Genomic DNA, 23,052 nt, shown 5'->3' on the forward strand with positions numbered 1-23,052 from the left:
AAATCAAGACCATACGAGAATATTGTATATAATTTATTTACCAGTTTCACTAGCCGTTTGTTTGGCAGCACATAAAGGATGGTCAGCTGTGAAGGTGGTCTTTGGAGTAGCAGCGACCATTTTTTTAATGCTCAACCCTAAAAAACAAATTAAATTAAAATCAAGCTAAGCATAACTTACTTTAGAATTACCAGAAGTGGAGGGATAAATATCCTCTGGTTCTGGTTCTGGTTCCCTCCCCTTTTTCCACAACCACTTCAATGACTTCATAGTCTAAAAATAAATATAATAATTAGACAAATGTATTACAATTAATAAGTTAATAAAGAAAATTTCTATAAAAGATTATCGGTTTCAAAGAAAATATAACAAACGTACTTTGCATTGTAGCATGTGATGTTTCCTCTGCTTGCTGTCTCTCGTAGACGCCTGTCATATCCCATTTACAGGACATCATCACATCTGCATGTGGTGCCGCCACGCTAACTGCTTCCATCACAGGGTCCTGTGACTCGGAAGGCTCTGGACCTCCACCAGTAACGAGGCGCTGGTATTTCACCTCCGTATTAGCCTTCCTTTTCCTAAAAAATATAAATATATTTGCATTTATTATGACTATAACATTTTTACAAAAATTAAAGTTTTTGAAAAGGTTATAACATAATAAAGTATACAAAGAGAACCATATAGTAATAAATATAAACTTTAATCAATTTTCAAAAAAGGTACCTTTATTTTAAATTATTCCACAGCTTTTTAGCTGTGTAGCAGTGCGTCTGACGGTAATCATTGTGGCCTGGGCGTTGTACTCCGCAGCAATTTTGTCCCACGCGCGCTGCTTCTGATGGAGGTTGCTGGCATCAGTTTTTTTGTTTTCCAGCACAAGTTTGTACTTGTCCACTAGATTCGCCAACAACAACTTTTCATGGTTGGTGTATGGCGTCCTTTCACTTGCTACAAAATTATAATGCTATAATAAAATATTCTTTTCTAAAATCTTGAATTTACCTAAACTCATTATAACACACAGAATAGAAATAAAGGTAAAATAAAAAACAACTAAAGACAACAGACAACTAAATTTGAGAAACAACTCTGGAAACAACTGATCGGTTTGGCAGTTGGCGTAAGAATGACGCGTCGCGTCGCAGCACAGAGCACAGCTAAACAAATCAACAAAGAAAATAAATTGTTAAGCTGTGGTTTTTGTCCCAAATATTGCTCTGTGGCAATACTTAAGCAAGGTGCTTGCCGTTCTTGAGTACGTCTCAAGTTACATATGCACAGTTTGTCGCTTTCTTGACCAAGTCTCGTCTATAGTACGCATTTTTCATCTAAGGCCATGCTCAAGCCTGAGATCGACTCAAGTACCGACTATAGATACGGCAATAAGTCACTTCAAATTACCGACATTTTACTAAAAAATAAGAAGTTCTGGGAAGGAGATGAAACAATGGATACATTTGAAGAGGAAATATATTCTTCATCCTCCGATCTCTAATGGAATATCTTATTTCTGTATATCTTACATCTTATTCTTACTTCTGATAAATAACTTGGGCAATTTTATATTTTTTTCAGGTTCCATAGTAAGTAGTCATGCCATTACTATCCAGGTAGTAAGTTAAACACTGCTTCTTTTTCTTTAAATTAGCCTAATTTAGCATCAAGTTTTATATAACACCCAAAAACCCTATTTGATAATTTTGGCCAGCTGGAATGTTAAAATACCTGTATGTGCGGTGGTCGGACAACTTTTATTTCCTTTGATCTGCGTGTGTGTTGAGTTTTTGCTGTCCGGCCACTAAACACTGCCAAAAACTCATGTTTCATTATATTTCAAACGAAAAAGACAGCCAATATTACATATCAATTACCAAGAAAAAGAGTTATTTTTCCAGTTAAAAAGAGTTATGGACTTAAGACAAAATTATATATGAATTTATCGGACACCTCAATTTAACATTAAAATATTAAAAAGTATCCTTTTTTGTTATTTGAAATAAAAGTTTAGACTATTTTACATACACGTAAAGTTATATAATATGTACTTCATCAATTAGATACAAAGTTTTTAATTTACCCTGACAAACTATAAAAAATGTCTATATCTATATGGCGGATTCATCTCTCCAAAAAATCCTATATGGGTTTTTGGCCAATGCAAGAAAATCTAAAAAATAAAATAGTTATTTTATTTAAACACTTCTGCGTTAATCCCAAACGGAAACTACTTGTCAGAAGTTAGGTTAACAGATATACAAATTTGCCTAACGAACAAAAAAATAAACTTCTGCTTAACGTTTCGGAAAGTTTATCTCTTTCCGTCGTCGGAAGCAAAAAAATACAAAGAACAAAGAAAAAAACTATTGAAAATATTTAAATTCAACTATTCGAGAACAGTTTAGTTTTTTAAAACAGATACGTCTACAAAAACCGTTGACGTTCTGTTAAAAGGACATTATATCAAGGTAAACTTCAAAATTAGCAATTACTACCTGATAACAATTACTTAATAAGGTAAAACCAAAAAGTCCAGACTTTCTGTATGATTATTTTTAATTTTTACGTATGTTATGTTCTTTAAAATCAAAAAAGCGATTGCCATACATTACTAACATCTACAGATGCATGAGCAATACATTTATTTTTATTAGATTGTATTAAAAAAAGCCTCTTTTATTTTTCTTTTAGAGGCTATCGCTTCTTTCATTATAATTTTGGCGTTATTAAAATTTATTTTTGACGAACTATCTCACCTCCATCTTTAACAGACAAAAATTAGGAAGTACAAACATGTGGTCACTTTCCAGAATTTTTAACTGTTCAGGGTGACAATTTAGGCAAAGAAAATGTTATAGAACAAAGCGGAAGAATTGGTAGAATTAAGTTTTTAATTATTTGAAGGCAATAGGTACTAAGCCATATTTTTAACTTATTTCCCAATAAATACGTTTTGTCCGACCACTGCACAGTGGTTTCCAGATAGGTCATTACTTAGAAATATTAATTTCAAAATGTTTGCATGAAACTGTTGCTAATACTTTCCTTATATTACCCTGTAAATGATACATAATAAATAACAAAATCAAGTAAGCCTAGTGCAGCGCTTTTTTTTATTAGAAATGTCACATTTTTGCTACTGGTATCAAGCTGACATAAACAGTTTTCAGATAACGCTAATTAATTACTTATTTTATTTAAATTGATAAAAGCTGTTGCCTTTTCTGTAATGGACGTTCGAAAAGAAGGTAAAAAACTGTTTTTTCTTTTTTGCACTTAATTAAACCTAAGTAATATTAGTTTATGGCAATTTATTTGAAGGCAACAAAAATAGTATTTTTACATTTTTGCTTGTCACTTTTTAAGACTTTTAACTACTTTCCCTTTCAAATCCTCTTAAACGGCATGATAATACTTGTTGCTTAAAGTATATTGCATATAAATTAATTGCCACTGGCTGCCGCGAATTGCCGCCGGATCTTATACCGGGTGGTTATATCGGGTGGTTTTTGGCTTTTTGTCTTAAAATAAAAATAACTTATTTTTTCCTCTTCGTGTCAACTTATTTCGTGGACACACTGTATATCAATTGACAATAAAATTCTTCTTCTTCTAGTGCAGATCCATTAATGGATGTTTGCGATAACATTTTCCATTGCTTCTCTGTTCCGGGCGGTGTGTATTAACGACTGAACATCGAGTAGCCCTGTCCACTGTCTAATATTCCTCAGCCAAGACATTTTCTTCCTTCCGATACCCCGAATAAAATTGTATTTATAAAATGAAACAACTGTCTCTTTTATTTTTTCAACATTTAAAATAAATTTGACCTCTTCAATATGAAAAAAACATGTCATATGTGCCATCTGTATACCTTTCCGAATAGTTAGAACTTAAAATGCAAATCACCCGAACTGGGCCCAGTTTTTTTAATACAAATTACATTAAGTTTTTTATATACATTTATTTAGCATTTGTTATCAATTTCTATTAAAAAAAGTGCAGTCAAGTTATATCTAGATATCTAACAGTTATGACCGCGCAGCTCATTAAGGGGAACCACTGTGCACTGGTGTATGTTCGGCTACTGGCGTATTCACCCTATATTTGAATACCTTTTCCAAATTTTATATTACACGACTTTTATGACTCACTGTATTCATAATTTACCATTGGCTTTGCTATCTCGGTAAGGAACGCTTGCGTACAAACAAAAACCGGCCCGTTGTAAGCCGGTATCTAAAGGCCCCAATTATACCGTTACAATAGAAACGAAAAACCGACGGTCGGGACAAGAGTGTCTGAGTCGCAGTGGCAGTTACGAGCACGTGGTCGGCATGGACGACAATTTTGCCCGCCAATGAACGATTAATTTGAATTTCCGGAACTAAAAAGCGCCGAAAAAAATGACGAAAAAAGTCGGGTCTAAGGAAAACTCTTCTTCCGGCGAAGAAGAGTTCAAAATGAAGAAAGAACTGACGTTGTTGGACGGTGTCGCGATTATAGTGGGTGTTATAGTAGGATCGGGAATTTTTGTGTCTCCTAAGGGAGTACTGAAGTACTCTGGATCAGTGGGAATGGCTATAATTGTGTGGGTATTGTCGGGGATATTGTCGATGCTGGGCGCTCTCTGCTATGCAGAACTAGGTATGTTTTTATTCGCAATTTAAACTAATATCACTTTATTAACCCACTTGTTTAACACTTGCTAATATTTGTAGCTTTTTATTGTTAGTCGAAAAAAATATCTGTAATTATACTTTTTTTTTGTTCGTTAATTACTTATTAATTATTGCTAATATCAGATTTATTTATGAAGTAGTTTCATGCAGGAATATTCTAAAATTGGGTTGTTCTATTATAACAAATTTATTCATTGCATCATTTAAGAAGTTGAATTTATTGTTATATATGCAGATAATGTATACAACCCAAAAAGAGTTTTTAACCGTCTGATAACATACATGAAAAATTGCATCATACGTAACGAAAGGTTTCTTTTATGTAATAAACATTTTCTATTAATGTAATAATAATAAATAGGGTGTTTTATAATGTATTATCCAAATTCGGGTGTATACAAATTGCAATTAAACTAAACAATTTTTATTTTTTTTTTTTTAGAAAAAAGGATCGTATATAGAACTATAATATAATTTTAATGATAATTTAATTATATTATTAAATTTACTTATACTTAATTAGCTTTTTTACGAGCATGTGGTCGGTATGGATGACAATTTTGTCCGACAATGAACGATTAATTTGAATTTTCGGTACTAAAAGCGCCGAAAAATGACGATAAAAGTCGGGTCTAAGGAAAGCTCTACTTCCGGCGAAGAAGAGTTCAAAATGAAGAAAGAACTACGTTGTTGGACGGTGTCGCGATTTTAGTGGGTGTTATAGTAGGATCGGGAATTTTTGTGTCTCCTAAGGGAGTACTAAAGTACTCTGGATCAGTGGGAATGGCTATAATTGTGTGGGTATTGTCGGGGATATTGTCGATGCTGGGCGCTCTCTGCTATGCAGAACTAGGTATGTTTTAATTCGGAATTTAAACTAATATCACTTTATTAACCCACTTGTTTAACACTTGCTAATATTTGTAACTTTTTATTGTTAGTCGAAAAAAATATCTGTAATTATACTTTTTTTTGTTCGTTAATTACTTATTAATTATTGCTAATATCAGATTTATTTATGAAGTAGTTTCATGCAGGAATATTCTAAAATTGGGTTGTTCTATTATAACAAATTTATTCATTGCATCATTTTAGAAGTTGAATTTATTGTTATATATGCATATAATGTATACAACCCAGAAAGAGTTTTTAACCGTCTGATAACATACATGAAAAATTGCATCATACGTAACGAAAGGTTTCTTTTATGTAATAAACATTTTCTATTAATGTAATAATAATAAATAGGGTGTTTTATAATGTATTATCCAAATTCGGGTGTATACAAATTGCAATTAAACTAAACAATTTTTATTTTTTTTAGAAAAAAGGATCGTATATAGAACTATAATATAATTTTAATGATAATTTAATTATATTATTAAATTTACTTATACTTAATTAGCTTTTTTTACGAGCATGTGGTCGGTATGGATGACAATTTTGTCCGACAATGAACGATTAATTTGAATTTTCGGTACTAAAAGGCGCCGAAAAAATGACGATAAAAGTCGGGTCTAAGGAAAGCTCTACTTCCGGCGAAGAAGAGTTCAAAATGAAGAAAGAACTGACGTTGTTGGACGGTGTCGCGATTTTAGTGGGTGTTATAGTAGGATCGGGAATTTTTGTGTCTCCTAAGGGAGTACTAAAGTACTCTGGATCAGTGGGAATGGCTATAATTGTGTGGGTATTGTCGGGGATATTGTCGATGCTGGGCGCTCTCTGCTATGCAGAACTAGGTATGTTTTTATTCGCAATTTAAACTAATATCACTTTATTAACCCACTTGTTTAACACTTGCTAATATTTGTAACTTTTTATTGTTAGTCGAAAAAAATATCTGTAATTATACTTTTTTTGTTCGTTAATTACTTATTAATTATTGCTAATATCAGATTTATTTATGAAGTAGTTTCATGCAGGAATATTCTAAAATTCGGTTGTTCTATTATAACAAATTTATTCATTGCATCATTTTAGAAGTTGAATTTATTGTTATATATGCAGATAATGTATACAACCCAAAAAGAGTTTTTAACCGTCTGATAACATACATGAAAAATTGCATCATACGTGACGAAATTTTTCTTTTATCTAATAAACACTTTCTATTAATGTAATAATAATAAATAGAGTGTTTTATAATGTATTATTCAAATTCGGGTATATGCAAATTGCAACTGAACTAAACAATTTTTTTTTTGGAAAAAAGTTTCGTATATAGAACTATAATATAATTTAATTATATTATTAAATTTATTTATACTTAATTAGCTTTTTTACGAGCATGTGGTCGGCATGGATGACAATTTTGCCCGCCAATGAACGATTAATTTGAATTTCCGGAACTAAAAAGCGCCGAAAAAAATGACGAGAAAAGTCGGGTCTAAGGAAAACTCTTCTTCCGGCGAAGAAGAGTTCAAAATGAAGAAAGAACTGACGTTGTTGGACGGTGTCGCGATTATAGTGGGTGTTATAGTAGGATCGGGAATTTTTGTGTCTCCTAAGGGAGTACTTAAGTACTCTGGATCAGTGGGAATGGCTATAATTGTTAGGTATTGTCGGGGATATTGTCGATGCTGGGCGCTCTCTGCTATGCAGAACTAGGTATGTTTTTATTCGCAATTTAAACTAATATCTCTTTATTAACCCATTTGTTTAACACTTGCTAATATTTGTAACTTCTTATTGTTAGTCCAAAAAAATATCTGTAATTATACTTTTTTTTGTTCGTTAATTACTTATTAATTATTGCGAATATCAGATTTATTTATGAAGTAGTTTCATGGAGGAATATTCTAAAATTGGGTTGTTCTATTATAACAAATTTATTCATTGCATAATTTTAGAAGTTGAATTTATTGTTATATATGCATATAATTGTATACAACCCAGAAAGAGTTTTTAACCGTCTGATAACATACATGAAAAATTGCATCATACGTGACGAAAGTTTTCTTTTATGTAATAAACACTTTCTATTAATGTAATAATAATAAATAGAGGGTTTTATAAAGTATTATTCAAATTCGGGTATATACAAATTGCAACTGAACTAAACAATTTTTATTTTTTTTAGAAAAAGGTTTCGTATATGGAACTATAAAATAATTTAATTATATTATTAAATTCACTTATACTTAATTAGCTTTTTTACGAGCATGAGTTCGGCATGGTCGACAATTTTGCCCGCCAATAAACGGTTAATTTGAATTTTTGGAACTAAAAAATACCGAAAATACCGAATTTTCGGATCTGAAAAGCACCGAAAAAAAATACGAAAAAAGTCGGGTCTAAGGAAGACTCTTCTTCCGGCGAAGAACAGTTCAAAATGAAGAAAGAACTGACGTTGTTGGACGGTGTCGCGATTATAGTGGGTGTTATAGTAGGATCGCGGGAAATTTTGTGTCTCCTAAGGGAGTACTGAAGTACTGTGGATCAGTGGGAATGGCTATAATTCTGTAGGTATTGTCGGGGATATTGTCGATGCTGGGCGCTCTCTGCTATGCAGAACTAGGTATGTTTTTATTCGCAATTTAAACTAATATCACTTTATTAACCCACTTGTTTAACACTTGCTAATATTTGTAGCTTTTTATTGTTACTCGAACAAAAACTATCTATAATTATACTTTTTTTCTGCTGGTTAATTACTTACTAATTATTAATAATATCAGATTTGTTTATGAAGTATTTTCATGCAGGAATATTTTAAAATTTGGATGGTCTGTGATAACAAATTTATTCATTGCATCATTTTAGAAGTTGAATTTATTGTCATATAATGTATAAAACCCAAAAAGAGTTTTTAACCGTCTAATAACATACATGAATAATTGCATGATACGTGACGAAAACGTTCTTTTATATAATAAACACTTTCTGTTAATGTAATAATATTAAATAAAGTGTTTTATAATGTATTATTCAAATTTGGTTATATACTGCAATTGAACTAAACAATTTTTATTTTTTAGAAAAAAGGATCGTATATAGAACTATAATATAATTTTAATGATAATTTAATTATATTATTAAATTTACTTATACTTAATTAGCTTTTTTACGAGCATGAGGTCGGCATGGACGACAATTTTGCCCGCCAATGAACGGTTAATTTGAATTTTCGGAACTAAAATATACCGAAAAAAATGACGAAAAAAATCGGGTCTAAGGAAAACTCTTCTTCCGGCGAAGAAGAGTTCAAAATGAAGAAAGAACTGACGTTGTTGGACGGTGTCGCGATTATAGTGGGTGTGAAGCAGGATCGGGAATTGTTGTGTCTCCTAAGGGAGTACTAAAGTACTCTGGATCAGTGGGAATGGCTATAATTGTGTGGGTATTGTCGGGGATATTGTTGATGCTGGGCGCTCTCTGCTATGCAGAACTAGGTATGTTTTTATTCGCAATTTAAACTAATATCACTTTATTAACCCACTTGTTTAACACTTGCTAATATTTGTAACTTTTTATTGTTACTCCAACAAAAACTATCTATAATTATACTTTTTTTCTGTTGGTTCATTACTTATTAATTATTGCTAATATCAGATTTATTTATGTAGTAGTTTCATGCAGGAGTATTCAAAATTTGGGATGTTCTATGATAAAAAATTCATTCATTGCATCATTTTAGAAGTTAAATTTATTATAATATAATGTATACAACGCAAAAAGAGTTTTTAAGCGTCTGATAACATACAAGAAAAATTGCATCATACGTAACGAAAGCTTTTTTCTATGTAATAAATATTTTCTATTAATGTAATAATAATAAATAGGGTGTTTTATAATGTATTATCCAAATTCGGGTATATACAAATTGCAATTAAACTAAACAATTTTTATTTTTTTAGAAAAAAGGATCGTATATAGAACGATAATATAATTTTAATCATAATTTAATTATATTATTAAATTTACTTATACTTAATTAGCTTTTTTTACGAGCATGTGGTCGGTATGGATGATAATTTTACCCGACAATGAACGATTAATTTGAATTTTCGGTACTAAAAAGCGCCGAAAAAATGACGATAAAAGTCGGGTCTAAGGAAAGCTCTACTTCCGGCGAGGAAGAGTTCAAAATGAAGAAAGAACTGACGTTGTTGGACGGTGTCGCGATTATAGTGGGTGTTATAGTAGGATCGGGAATTTTTGTGTCTCCTAAGGGAGTACTGAAGTACTCTGGATCAGTGGGAATGGCTATAATTGTGTGGGTATGCTGGGCGCTCTCTGCTATGCAGAACTAGGTATGTTTTTATTCGCAATTTAAACTAATATCACTTTATTAACCCACTTGTTTAACACTTGCTAATATTTGTAACTTTTTATTGTTATTCCAACAAAAACTATCTGTAATTATACTTTTTTTCTGTTGGTTCATTACTTATTAATTATTGCTAATATCAATTTTATTTATGAAGTAGTCTCATGCAGGAATATTCTAAAATTGGGTTGTTCTATTATAACAAATTTATTCATTGCATCATTTTAGAAGTTAAATTTATTATCATATAATGTATACAACCCAAAAAGAGTTTTTAACTGTCTAATAACATACATGAAAAATTGCATCATACGTGACGAAAGTTTTCTTTTATGTAATAAACAGTTTCTATTAATGTAATAATAATAAATAGAGTGTTTTATAATGTATTATTCAAATTCGGGTATATACAAATTACAACTGAACTAAACAATTTTTATTTTTTTTAGGAAAAAGTTTCGTATATAGAACTATAATATAATTTAATTATATTATTAAATTTACTTATACTTAATTAGCTTTTTTACGAGCATGAGGTCGGCATGGTCGACAATTTTGCCCGCCAATAAACGGTTTATTTGAATTTTCGGAACTAAAAAATACCGAAAATACCCAATTTTCGGAACTGAAAAGCACCGAAAAAAAAATTACGAAAAAAGTCGGGTTTAAGGAAGACTCTTCTTCCGGCGAAGAACAGTTCAAAATGAAGAAAGAACTGACGTTGTTGGACGGTGTCGCGATTGTAGTGGGTGTTATAGTAGGATCGGGAATTTTTGTGTCTCCTAAGGGATTACTGAAGTACTCTGGATCAGTGGGAATGGCTATATAATTGTGTGGGTATTGTCGGGGATATGGACGACAATTTTGCCCGCCAATGTACGGTTAATTTGAATTTCCAGAACTAAAAAGCGCCGAAAAAAATGACGTAAAAAGTCGGGTCTCAGGAAAACTTTTCTTCCGGCGAAGAAGAGTTCAAAATGAAGAAGGAACTAACGTTGTTGGACGGGAGGTGTCGCGATTATAGTGGGTGTTATAGTAGGATCGGGAATTTTGTGTCTCCTAAGGGAGTACTTAAGTACTCTGGATCAGTGGGAGTGGCTATAATTGTGTGGGTATTGTCGGGGCTACTGTCGATGCTGGAAGCTCTCTGCTATATGTAGAACTAGGTATGTTTTTATTCGCAATTTTTAATTTTAAACCAAACCAAACCAAACAAAATTAATTTTGTTTTTAAATTTGATTTTCAAGATTAATTGTGTTGGGGGTAAAAATAAAAATAACAAAAATCACAAATTTTAAACTTGTTTTTAATAATGTAAAAATGTTTCTGGTATACCATACTTAAGCCACATAACTATTCGCTGATGCAGTTCGTCAATGCGATTCTTTAGTTCGAATGGAAACTGGTCCATGGTGGTTGTGATATTTCCTATGATGGTTCGTCTAAAAAAACGACTTTGCACGACGAATGCAGAACGAATCGCATCTACAAACCGCATCGACGAATCGCATCAGCGAATAGTATGGGAGTTTATAATACAGGGTGGTCCGAATTGTATTCCGGAAACTTCGACAGCATATTCTGCAGATAAAAATAAGTAAAAAAAGTCCTAAAATGCTTCGTTTCGGAGATACAGGGTGTAGAAGTTTCATTTTTATTTCTATTTTTTCCAGATAATTTTTGAAGTAACGTCAATATTTGGATGAAAATTTGTATCTGGGAGTTTTTTCACATAAGAAAATTGATTTTGATGTCAATATGACTCCTATTTGTAGGGGGCGCCACCTACATGCGTATTAACAGTTTTGAAGGGTAATAATTTGCCGTCCGTGCCTGTATAAAACTACTGAGTGAAAAAAATATATGCATTTGAGTAATTTTCTACGTAAAAAATATCTCTTGGTAAAAATCGCTACGAGCAACCGTTCTCAAGATATTTAGAATGGAAATAGTCAATACATTTCATTATAGACAAAAACATGTTAAGAAGATAATTATTTGATTGAAATGATAAATTTGGGAACTTTTAACTTTTTTAAATTACTCAAAATTTTTTTTCGAAAAAATGCTGATAAAACAGCTTATGTTGAACTTTTGGCACAAAAACATTTCGAATTTGATTTCAGTCTAACAACTATTTAGTCAACTTGTTTAATTTATGCTAATGATGACAGGTATTGATAATTTTTATTCCAAATATCTCGAGAATCATTTTTCGAAGCGATTTTTATGAAGATATTTTTACGTAAGAGAACGTTTTTACCTAAATAACATCGTAAATGTACATTTTTTTACTTGGTAGTTTTATACATATACGGACGAAAAGTTATTATTACGAGTAGGAGTCATATTGACATCAAAATCAAATTTTTCATGTCAAGAAACTCCCAGACATTAATTTTCATCCAAATATTAACGTTACTTCAGAAATTATTTGGTAAAAATCGAAATAAAAATGAAACTTTTACACCCTGTATCTCAGAAACTAGGCATTTTTGGGACATACATTTATACGAACTTTTTTACTTATTTTTATGTGCAGAATATGCTGCCGAAGTTTCCGGAATACAGTTCGGACCACCCTGTATATCGAAATTCTACCAGCTGCTGCTTTTGGTACGTCAGCCTTACATATTATTGATTTAATAGCTTTCATTCAATAATAAAAATTCTCATATTTATATTATATATTTTTATGTAATACATATCTATTGGTATAATAATGTCGTGTGTAGCGTATATTTGCTGTGAATGAAATACTTTGAGTTTTTCATTCATAATAAGCAGTAAAAACTGATGACGTAAATTTACACAAGGATAAGCTTCTTATTACTCCTAATTGCCATGCCTTGGCATACATATTGAAATCAGATAATAGAGAATATTTGTATAGGGGATATCTGTTTCCCAAAAAGCGCTTATCTCTCCTCGTGCCATATAGTAGTAATGGGCCCGGCAATGAATGATTGTAGGGAATCGTCGCTTACGTCTTCTGGCGTTTTTAGCTGGGTTTTAGAAATTGGCGCCAAAGTTTACAATTTATGTCTAATCGTTGTAATGTAAGCAATTGATAGAAAAAAAGCATCTTTACTTGCAACAATAATATTAAAATGTCCCTGCAGAATATGTAATATTAGCTTTAACTATTAGTTACATTACATTTAATTAGAAGGATCAGTTTACCATAAATGAATGTTTTTATTTGCTGAATATGTTTCGTTATAAATCGAATAATAAAATGTTGTCAGTTTTAACAATATGTCTCTATTTAAAATAAAATGATTATAATATTTCTGTTAGCTGCACTATGTTTGTATGAATGGGTTTGCTCTCAATAATAAGACTATTGTTGAAAATACCTTATTTTTTTTCTTCTGTGTAGTATTCACTGATTTTGAACCCAGTGCGTTTTTCTTTTGGCTGAAGTTCCGCTGGTAATGCAAAATTTTTAAAATACTTAGACCACCAGTTACTAAAATCAAGAATATCATTATTATCCAGGAGAACTACTTTTATTTTGTTAGACGGTTAGAGGTTTGGTCTTTTAAACGACTTATATATCGATATGTCTATTATATATACATGGTAGAAAACTATAACATAACCTCTAATTGGGAAATATTGCTTTATGGCCATGTTTCGTTTCATAGAGTCCCAACAGGAAGTAATCAGTGGTGGAACTCTGTAACGAAATAGCGATCGGTAGCGATGAAGAATACTGTCGCTTGCCTAGTGATGTTAATATTTCAGAAATTTTTGATTGTTGCAGGAAATATCCGAAACTTTCGGAAATTTATGAAATTTTAGGAAATTTTACAATTTTACATGCTTTTTGTGGATACAATAAAGGAATAAATTAGATAGACATTTGATACCAACATGTAAGTGAAACAAAAACAATAAACATAATATTAGTTGTTATATTTTTACTAAACAATACATAACTCATAAAAGTCATAAACATAACACATAACAAAAATCATTTAGTAACATTTGTACTTTGTACATAAACAAAAATGCACGAAATATAAATTTAATAAACGTAAAACACAAATAACTGAATTATTCTATTCCGGAATACTTTCAGGCGCCGGACTGGTCCAATCTTCATAGGGTATTATAGTAGTAGTAGTTTCTATTTCCAAATCAGATATATTTGATGTATCATCTGGTTCTGATTCTGAAGGATGGACTTCTACCTCTACGGGTTCTAGTGGTTCTGGAGGAGTTTCATGTTGTTGAATATCATGCTCCATATCCACTTTTTGTTTTTGTAGTAATAATTTATTGTTATGAGCTACGAACATTATTTTGCCGGCTCTTTGTGCAGATAAGCGGTTCCTTTTTTTAGTATGGATAAAACTGTATGTACTGAAACTTCCCTCAGTGGCTACAGATGACGTTGGTAAAGACAGCAGAGCAACAGCTAAATATTTCAACTGAGTATTTTTACACATTGCTTGCCACCACTACTAAGTCTACTCCTATCTAAGTAGTCTACTACTACTGTCTAAGTAGTCTACTACTACTGTCTAAGTAGTCTACATTTTTAATTGACATCCAAACGTAGTCGGGGGCCCATAGACCCTATTTGGCGCAATATTTTGTTACATCTGTAAAAATGGCTTCTTTATTATTGACAAACTGAGGATGTTTGTTGGTGATATTGTTGATCAATTCCATAGCGGCTATGTGTTCTTCATTGTTAAGGTGCTCTCCCAGGAAACAGAGGGGTCCAAGAGATTTGCGGCAAAATGCATTGGTTTAAGAGCCATATGTTTTCTATTTTGTAAAGCGCAGAAGCATTATTTTTCTTCTGATTTAAGAATAGGCATTGATATATACTTGATACCTACATTTTCGTTAAATTTTTGCGCAATGTCTTGAATTTTGCACAGAAAGTTATTGCAAAATTCGAATTTTTGCGAATATTCGCGATTTTGGGACCGAATATTTTGGAAATTTCTGAAATTTCCTGCAAAATTCGAATGGAAATATTCGCTACCAACATCACTACGCTTGCCATTTAGTTTGTACGGCCAAGGTCAGTATTCTTCATCGCTACCGATCGCTATTTCGTTACAGAGTTCCACCCCAGGAGTAATCAACAACAAACTTGGTGCTCACGCGACGTGATGAGTGACAGTTTATATTTAATGCTAAACAAATCTCCTCTAATGCACCAGCTTTCTTGTAACAATTTTTGTAGTCCTTGTTTTTACGTTCCCATAATAATAAATGCGCTCTATAAAGCTCTATTAGTTTTCCGTTGTTTATAAAGATGGAGCACTCCATCATATACAGTATGACCGAAAAAACGGCATTAAATTTGACAAAAAGGAAATTTGCTGTATTGTCACTGGATTTCTGTACCATCGAATAGAAATAGAAGTAAGCTAGTTGTAGCTTGTACCATCAAAAAGAGCATGAAAAATTATACTGGTCAAACTAGTTAACTCAAAATCACAAAAACTCTAGTTACCTAATGGTTGTACTAAGGGGACGATAATGCAGCTGAGTTACGAGAGGTGCCCGAAACTGCCACTTTTTTAAAATCAGCCTGTAGCTCAGTAACTAAGAGGGCCATGACAATTCCTATTAGGGCATCTCTCATTTTGTCAAAAAGTAGCCGACTATTGTAAAAACCTATTCATAAGGGCAACAAAACACATGAAAATGGGATACCCTGTAGGTACAAGGCATTCCATTCGTAAAAAAAAACTTATTATCGCACCCTGCATACAAAGGGCATAAAAAAATTGGTATAGCACTTAAATTCAATTTGTTCTTGCTTCAAATAATATCCTGATTACCTGTGCTGGTTATGACGGCAATTCCCAATACTTCTTTCTTAACATGTTCATGTTCCTATTTACATTGTTTATTTTAATTTAGTTTAGTTTTGTTGTTGTTTTTTGTTTTGTTTTTATTTATTTCTTTGATATTTTATGTGGTTTGGGTTACATATTCTGTGTTGCAGTAATAAATAATACTATAAAAATTAATTAGATAATGTTATTTCTAACCTAAAATATGAGTGCATATTATTCAGATTAGTATATAAGTATTGTAATATGTAGGTGTAATAGGGGGGCCGGTAAAATTTTTGCACACAGGCCCGTGAGTCTGTTGCTACGCCACTGACAGAGATCTTCATTTCATAGCCATCGCTGACGCCGTTTTTTTTTTCGATCATACGGAACTAATGTCATATATCAGCAGTACCAACACTCCACAGTAATGTAAGATGGTAAATGACGATAATGTTATTTTTATATTAAATAACTTTATGTGATTTCATTGGTTTCCTCCTATTGGCAATGAAGGACATCCAGACTGCGCCGACAACTTGTCGTAAAATGCATGACAAAACAGAGACTATTTGAACTTTACCGACTCGAGATAGGACATTCAAAAGTCTCAAAATTTGGAAACGAAACAAAAATGACACAAAAATGTCGCAGATATACAGGGTGTTTCAAAACAAATGCGAAAAACTTTAGGGGGTGATTCCTTGTTCAAAATAAAGGGTAGTTTGCTTTATAAACGTTGGGTCAAAAGTCAATCATTAGGGAGATATCGCGGTACAAAGATGGCGGAAAAATAATGTTTTTATTTTTTATCTTGAAAACGAAAAGAGATAGACTAATGACATTTTATGGAAGCATTACTGTTATGAAAACACACTTTCTGATAATTTTTTCACTTTTTTAAAATGAGTGGAAGGGGTTGAAATAAACTACCCCTATCATTCTTGTTAACGAAATTTAAAGAAAAATCTTATCAAACACATGTAAGTGCTTTAATTTGGATAGTTTAGTTTGTTTAGAAACTTTTTTATCTTTTGTGTTCTTTTGATAAAACTCACCGATTTGAAGTTAAAAAATAAAATGTAAAGCATTATATGTCAGGACAAAGAACATTTTTAGATTAAGAATCTAATGATAATAACGATAATAATAATCATCTAGATAATATCGTATTGCAGTAGAGTAATGTCAAATAAAATAATATTAGGAACATCCTAAAAAGTAACAGCGGCCGACTAGATTTTTTCCTAAAAATTACAGCAGCCCGCTAGATTCTTTATCAGAAAATGTTTTTTGTCCTGACATGTAATGCTTTACATTTTATTTTTTAATTTCAAATCGGCGAGTTTTATCAAAAAAATACAAGAGATAAAAAAGTTTCTAAACAAACTAAACTATCCAAATTAATTTTTTTGCATGTGTTTGATAAGATTTTTCTTTAAATTTCGTTAACAAGAATGATAGGGGTAGTTTATTTCAACCCCTTCCACTCACTTCAAAAAAGTGAAAAAATTACTAGAAAGTGTGTTTTCATAACAGTAATGCTTCCATAAAATTTTATTAGTCTATCTCTTTTCGTTTTCAAGATAAAAATTAAAAACATTATTTTTCCGCCATCTTTGTACCGCGATATCTCCCTAATGGTTGACTTTTGACCCAACGTTTATGAAGCAAACTACCCTTTATTTTGAACAAGGAATCACCCCCTGAAGTTTTTCGCATTTGTTTTGAAACACCCTGTATATTGGATTTGTCGCAACTTTGTCGTAAAGCATGGATGTTTCTATCTTGTCAGATCATGCTGTTAAGTTAAGATCATGCTGGTAAAATAAAATAAATTCAATCTTTTCAAAAAATTAGACTGTAAGACTTTATGACGTTGCCGTATTTTAATTTGTTATGTGTTATAATGCTATGTTCCAAGATAAAATGTATTTTTGACCATGTGGGACCCAACTTATTAGGCATCCACTAAGATCTACGCTTCCTGTATAATTAATAGTTTAAAGAATGTTTATTTAATTTTAACGACATTTATTATCTGTTTAGGCATTTATTACTGTTATTAAATAACAACGTTTAAATAAGCATAAATCACGATAATGTTATTTTTATATCAATTAATCAATTATTAATAAACCAGATAAATAATATTGACTGCAATGTTTTAATTACCCTAGAACTATTTATAAATAATGAAATAATGAATTTAATCTAATATTGTTTGACTTTTTAGTGTTACCAGCTATTAACTCGAACTTAAATGATATCTATAATAATTACTTCCTTATTCTAATTATGGTTTATCTTGTGTATACTGATAGTAAAGTGATTTAAAATGTTTGTTTTAGGTGTACAAAGTGATAAACGTTATGTATAAGGATTATAAAAGATATCTTATTAAGTATCCTAATTTAGACGATTTTTTTTGTTCCCTGTGTGAATCCCTGTATATTAAGGTGGACGTTATCAATACATAATTTGATGCGTAATTTCTACTTTATATGGTAAAGTTTTCGAAATTGGGCCGACAAAAATTAGGCCTGCTTGTTTTTTTCTATCATCATATCTGTTAATATAATCTGACCACACAAAGGATGAGCGACACGAATGCTCAGAAGGGGACGTATATTGCTCTGGATGCTAACAGTATGCCATAACGGCTCTGATCTCCATCGTAAGTGGATGAGGATACAGGGTAGTTCGAACTGTATTCTGGAAACTCAAAACAAATAACGCTTTATTGTGCAAAAAGGCAAAATAGCTTCATCGACAAAGCATTTACAAAACAAACAAAAGCACAAAAAATATACAAATAATAAAACATTTACAATATAAATCATACAATTTAAAAAAAATTAAGTCATTAAAATTACAAATAGAACATACATGGATAACTATTCCATAACTCCGGCAGCATATTCTGCAGATAAAAATAAGTTAAAAAGTTCATATAAATGTATGTCCTAATATGTTAGTTTCGGAGATACAGGGTGTAGAAGTTTTTTTTTATTTCAATTTTTTTCAAATAATTTATGAAGTAACGTCAATATTTGGATGAAAATTGGTCTCTGGGAGTTTTTTGACATTGATTTTGATGTCAATATGACTCCTACTTGTAGAGGGCGCACTCTACATATTTTTTAACTGATGGTTTGAAGACTAATAACTTTTCGTCCGTACCTGTATAAAACTACTGATTAAAAAATATACATTTACGACGTTTTTTACGTAAAAAATGTCTCTAGGTAAAAATCACTACGAGTATATATGATATATTTCGAATCGTAATTATCAATATCTGTCATCATTGACATAAATTAAACATGTTGACTAAATAGTTATTAGATTGAAATCATGAATTTGAAATGTTTTTGTGCCAAAAGTCCAACAGAAACTGTTTCATCATCATTTTGTGCAGAAAAATTTATGGTTATGTAAAAAAAATAAAAAATTCCCAAATTGAGTTTTTTAGTCGAATAAATATCTACTTAAGGTTTTTATTTTCTGTCAACAATGACATGTATTGACTATTTTCATTCTAAATATCTTGACCCAAGCTCACCTGATGATGGGGTAGGGCCCCGAAACCGGTAATGAGAGCAGGTTGATCCACATTATGATGAACACAGTGTGGAATTAATTTCTATATTAGCAGTTCAAGGCAGCTCAAAACTGGCTCACCCCTATAACTTTTTTATTTTTTCGGATAATAAAACGAGATTTAGTATGTTAGTATATGACATAAATTAGGATTGACTCACAAAACATCCCCCTTTAGAAATTTTTCTTTAATGGCCATAAGCGGGAGTAAAAGACCAACGGTCCGAACAAACACTAGAGGCGCCACCGGTCATCAAATGGTGTAAAAATTGGGAAAATTTAATCATCTAATTTTGACACAAGGGGTCGCGCTTTACTTTTTCAATTTTAATTCTATATTCATTGTTTTCAAACTATATTATTAGACTTTATTGTATTTTGTGAATGTATAAATGTTTTCTTAGTATAAAGTTGCATTATAGTAATTTAAATTATATTACATACATATTTAAGATTAAAATATTATGACATATATGTCAGTTGCCGTCTAAAATGTCATCTTGATAAAAAGTTAGTTATTGTCAAAAGTAGTTAAAATCATGTTAAAATATTAAAATTTACAAGTTATAATTAGATATTTTATATTATTTCAACAACAAACACATAATAGTACAGCGTAATGTTAATATGCAGGTCCAAAACAAAAAGTGCCGTTATATTTTTCAGTTTTCGTTGTCAGCCGCGGAAGTTTCAGTGATTTTAGTGTTGTCGGATATTTTTATTTGTGAAATAGAAATATTGCGTTTGGATTACAAAACTAAAAGTGGAAGTTTTATTACAATGTAAGTAAGCATTTGTCCATTTTATATTTTACTTTTTTCATACCTACGACAAATATACATACAGTGTGTCAATTTTAAAACTTCCCACCCTTAATAACTTTCTTGAAGTTCAAAATATGAAAAATCGGAAAGACACGTCAATTTTATTTGTAAGGGGGACACTTTAAATTAATATTTTTAGCCTTTTTCTTTTAACCCCCTAGGAGGGGTAGATGTCACCCTTACAATTTTAAATGGGAATGGGGGTCAAGTGGCACATCGTTTTAAAGGACGTTAATTCTCTTTTCAGTGGTATCCTACTTTGTTGCTTTTTGTCCAGAGGTTTCCGAATAATCGCGTTTGAAACTTGCAGAAACAATTAAACATGCCTGCATTGAGATTATGGTTTTCACGCTAGTGTTTATAAAAAATATTGCAATGGATCTCCTTGTAGTACAAATAATTAGAAGATTAGGTGAAAACGTAGCAATTATATTTTTCTAGGGGGGTCGAAATACTAATAAACAGAAAACATCATAAACATTAACGTTTATTTTCTTAAATTCGAATGAGTGGCAACCTCTAATCAGTTATACAGGAGGATTTGTTAACATTCCAGCAGGACGGTGACGCCACCTTATTATTTTCTTCCGATCCGACAGTGATTAAACGAGAGATTTCCGGGTACATGGATTGGCAGAAGGGGACCAATTGAATGGCTTCCAAGATCACCAGATTTAACACCCTTAGATGATTTCTTTCTTTGGGGACATCTTAAATTCATTGTTTATAGAACACAACCTACACACAAAAAAGAATATTCTTATTTCAAACATTTAATACTCAAATAGAATAAATCTTAACTTTGTATATACGCAAAGAAATATATATTTATACTAATTATTTAGAATGATCAATTTAATGCTGCAATATTCTCCTAATGAATGATTAATTTTATAAAACAAGAATAAAAATTTTAGATTTAAATATTTATTATTACTCTATCTAAAACACAAACGATTATTGTTTTAAGATATCAAATCTTTTAAAGCGAAAATAAACTAATTCTACAATTAAAATTGCATTTACTCTGTTTGAAATGCCTCGAATTTGAAGTTATATAACGGTTTTCTTGATCAAAGTATATTCAATCTCCATTTGAGTAACTTATTTCTCAAAATGAATATTAGTAAAAGTTTGGTTTAAGATACGAACGAATTGAAGCAACAAAAGTTTTTACTTAGTCTGAATAAATATATTTTTAAATTTGAGACTTTTCAATTCTCCGAACAATTTTCTTTTTGTTTCATTTGAGTAAAATAAAATTCTTGAAGTAAGGCAAAAATATCTCTGTTAAAAGTTTATTTTTAGTATGTACAGCATAAACATTGGTTTGGTTTGGTCATTTTTCAAGGTATTGCGACACTGAGGATGACATGTCACATGATGTGGATCGAACTTCCCAGGTTCCAGTCCAATATTCCATTACTTTATTCCATGGCTCGGTATTATGTTGCAGCTATGCAATTTCTTCTTTAAATGTACCTAAAAATGATTGCTTTCTGTTAATTTCAACTAAATTTTACTATTTTATTGCTATACCTTCTAAATTATCTTTTTTTTTGTTTCGGGACAATACTAAAAGAGTCTTCGTCGTCATCTTCATGTGCCCCTTTTCCTTGTTTTTGGGTATCACCAGATCTAAATAAAATATTTCTGCAGTGATTCACTAGTTTGCCCTTAGCCATAACTGGCTTGTGAAATGGATTACATGCTCTTTTCACAGGGGGACAGTAATACAATCTCATTGGCTTTGTGGGAAAAAGGAGAACTATTTTAGCAGCCAAAGAATGTACTCATCTTGTTGAAGTCGGCTAAAAAATAATAATTTTTAGTTTTTGCTTATGTAAATTTAAAAGCGAGTTCAGCTGAGTAAAAAGAGTATTAAATTTTTTTAATCTATTATAGTATTCTACTTACTTTTTAAATACTAATTTTTTTTCCATAATTAATAACTAATCACACCACGGCACCAAGCGCAACAGCAACACCCATGCAACACCCCTACCTCGTCCCATCAATCAACTGTTCAACTCAACTATAAAATACCGCCTGAAGCAGGTTTAGAAAACAAGTGATGGGAAGGGGTGAAATGAAATTTGCTAATTCTCAAGACAAAATTAATAAAAAAAAATAATTTTAATCCTAGTAAATATGTTTATTTTCTAATTGGTTTGTGCAGCAAAATATATTTAAACGGAAATATAGTAGTTTCAAAATGTGTATAAAATATTTTTATTTTAAGAAAAACTGTGTTTTAATTCCTTGGTTATTTTTATTTGGAGAATATTATTATTTTATACTAAACAATTAAAGCAAAGATTTGTTTTAAATGAAGTATATAAGATTCTTAAAATAATATTTTATTTTTCTTGATCAAAACCTTATAAATTTCATTGAAATAGATTGGTATTTTAAATAGAGTATGTAACTTATTTTGGAAGCAGTATATTTAAAACTTTATTTAATACTATCAGAGTTTCTAAACAAAAATATTATTTTAAATTAAGAAAATATATTGAATAAGTATTATTTTGCTTTTAAGCAAATGCATATATTTAAACAAAACATGTATACTTGAAAAAAGTATCTGTTTACTTAAATTTAGTAAAAAAATTTGAGAAAATATGTTTACATAAATGAAGTATTTCTTTTTTTGTGTGTACTGATATTGATGATCTTAAAAGGCGAATTACAGCAGAATTCCCGGTGAAGTTTTCCGAAATGTTAGGGAGGAGTTTGAAAACACACTTTATTATTGTTAACAGGAAAATGGACAACATTCTAAACAACTTATAAGATCGGGTGTAAGTGGTGTAATGTGATCTTCTAATCTTTTGTAAATAGTAGACTGAAAACCAAA

At 31.1% G+C, this 23,052-nt stretch overlaps 1 protein-coding gene and 1 long non-coding RNA gene across 6 annotated transcripts in view; one reads left to right on the plus strand and one right to left on the minus strand.

Moving 5' to 3' along the window:
- The first annotated feature begins 3,789 nt into the window (after positions 1-3,789).
- The window catches only part of LOC115878125 (large neutral amino acids transporter small subunit 2), a 113,300-nt gene continuing 94,037 nt past the window's right edge, over positions 3,790-23,052 (plus strand). The window contains exon 1 of one of the 5 annotated variants that reach the window (XM_030894495.1): positions 3,790-4,650. In XM_030894495.1, coding sequence (XP_030750355.1) covers positions 4,410-4,650 — 241 coding nt within the window. In that variant the 5' untranslated portion in view covers positions 3,790-4,409. Of the gene's footprint in view, positions 4,651-6,071; positions 6,425-8,146; positions 8,203-8,775; positions 9,077-9,687; positions 9,938-23,052 lie in introns of those variants that run through there. The other 4 variants (XM_030894494.1, XM_030894498.1, XM_030894496.1 and 1 more) reach the window with 4 other exon arrangements.
- LOC115878129 lies at positions 21,464-21,883 on the minus strand. The gene is made up of 2 exons (XR_004049469.1): positions 21,732-21,883; positions 21,464-21,674 (listed from the first exon to the last, which is right to left on the minus strand). It is a non-coding gene; the product is annotated as an uncharacterized LOC115878129 (long non-coding RNA).

The sequence above is a fragment of the Sitophilus oryzae genome, unplaced genomic scaffold, assembly GCF_002938485.1.
Source record: "Sitophilus oryzae breed Bouriz unplaced genomic scaffold, Soryzae_2.0 scaffold_1500_pilon_pilon, whole genome shotgun sequence".
NCBI classification, from domain to species: Eukaryota; Metazoa; Arthropoda; class Insecta; order Coleoptera; family Curculionidae; genus Sitophilus; species Sitophilus oryzae.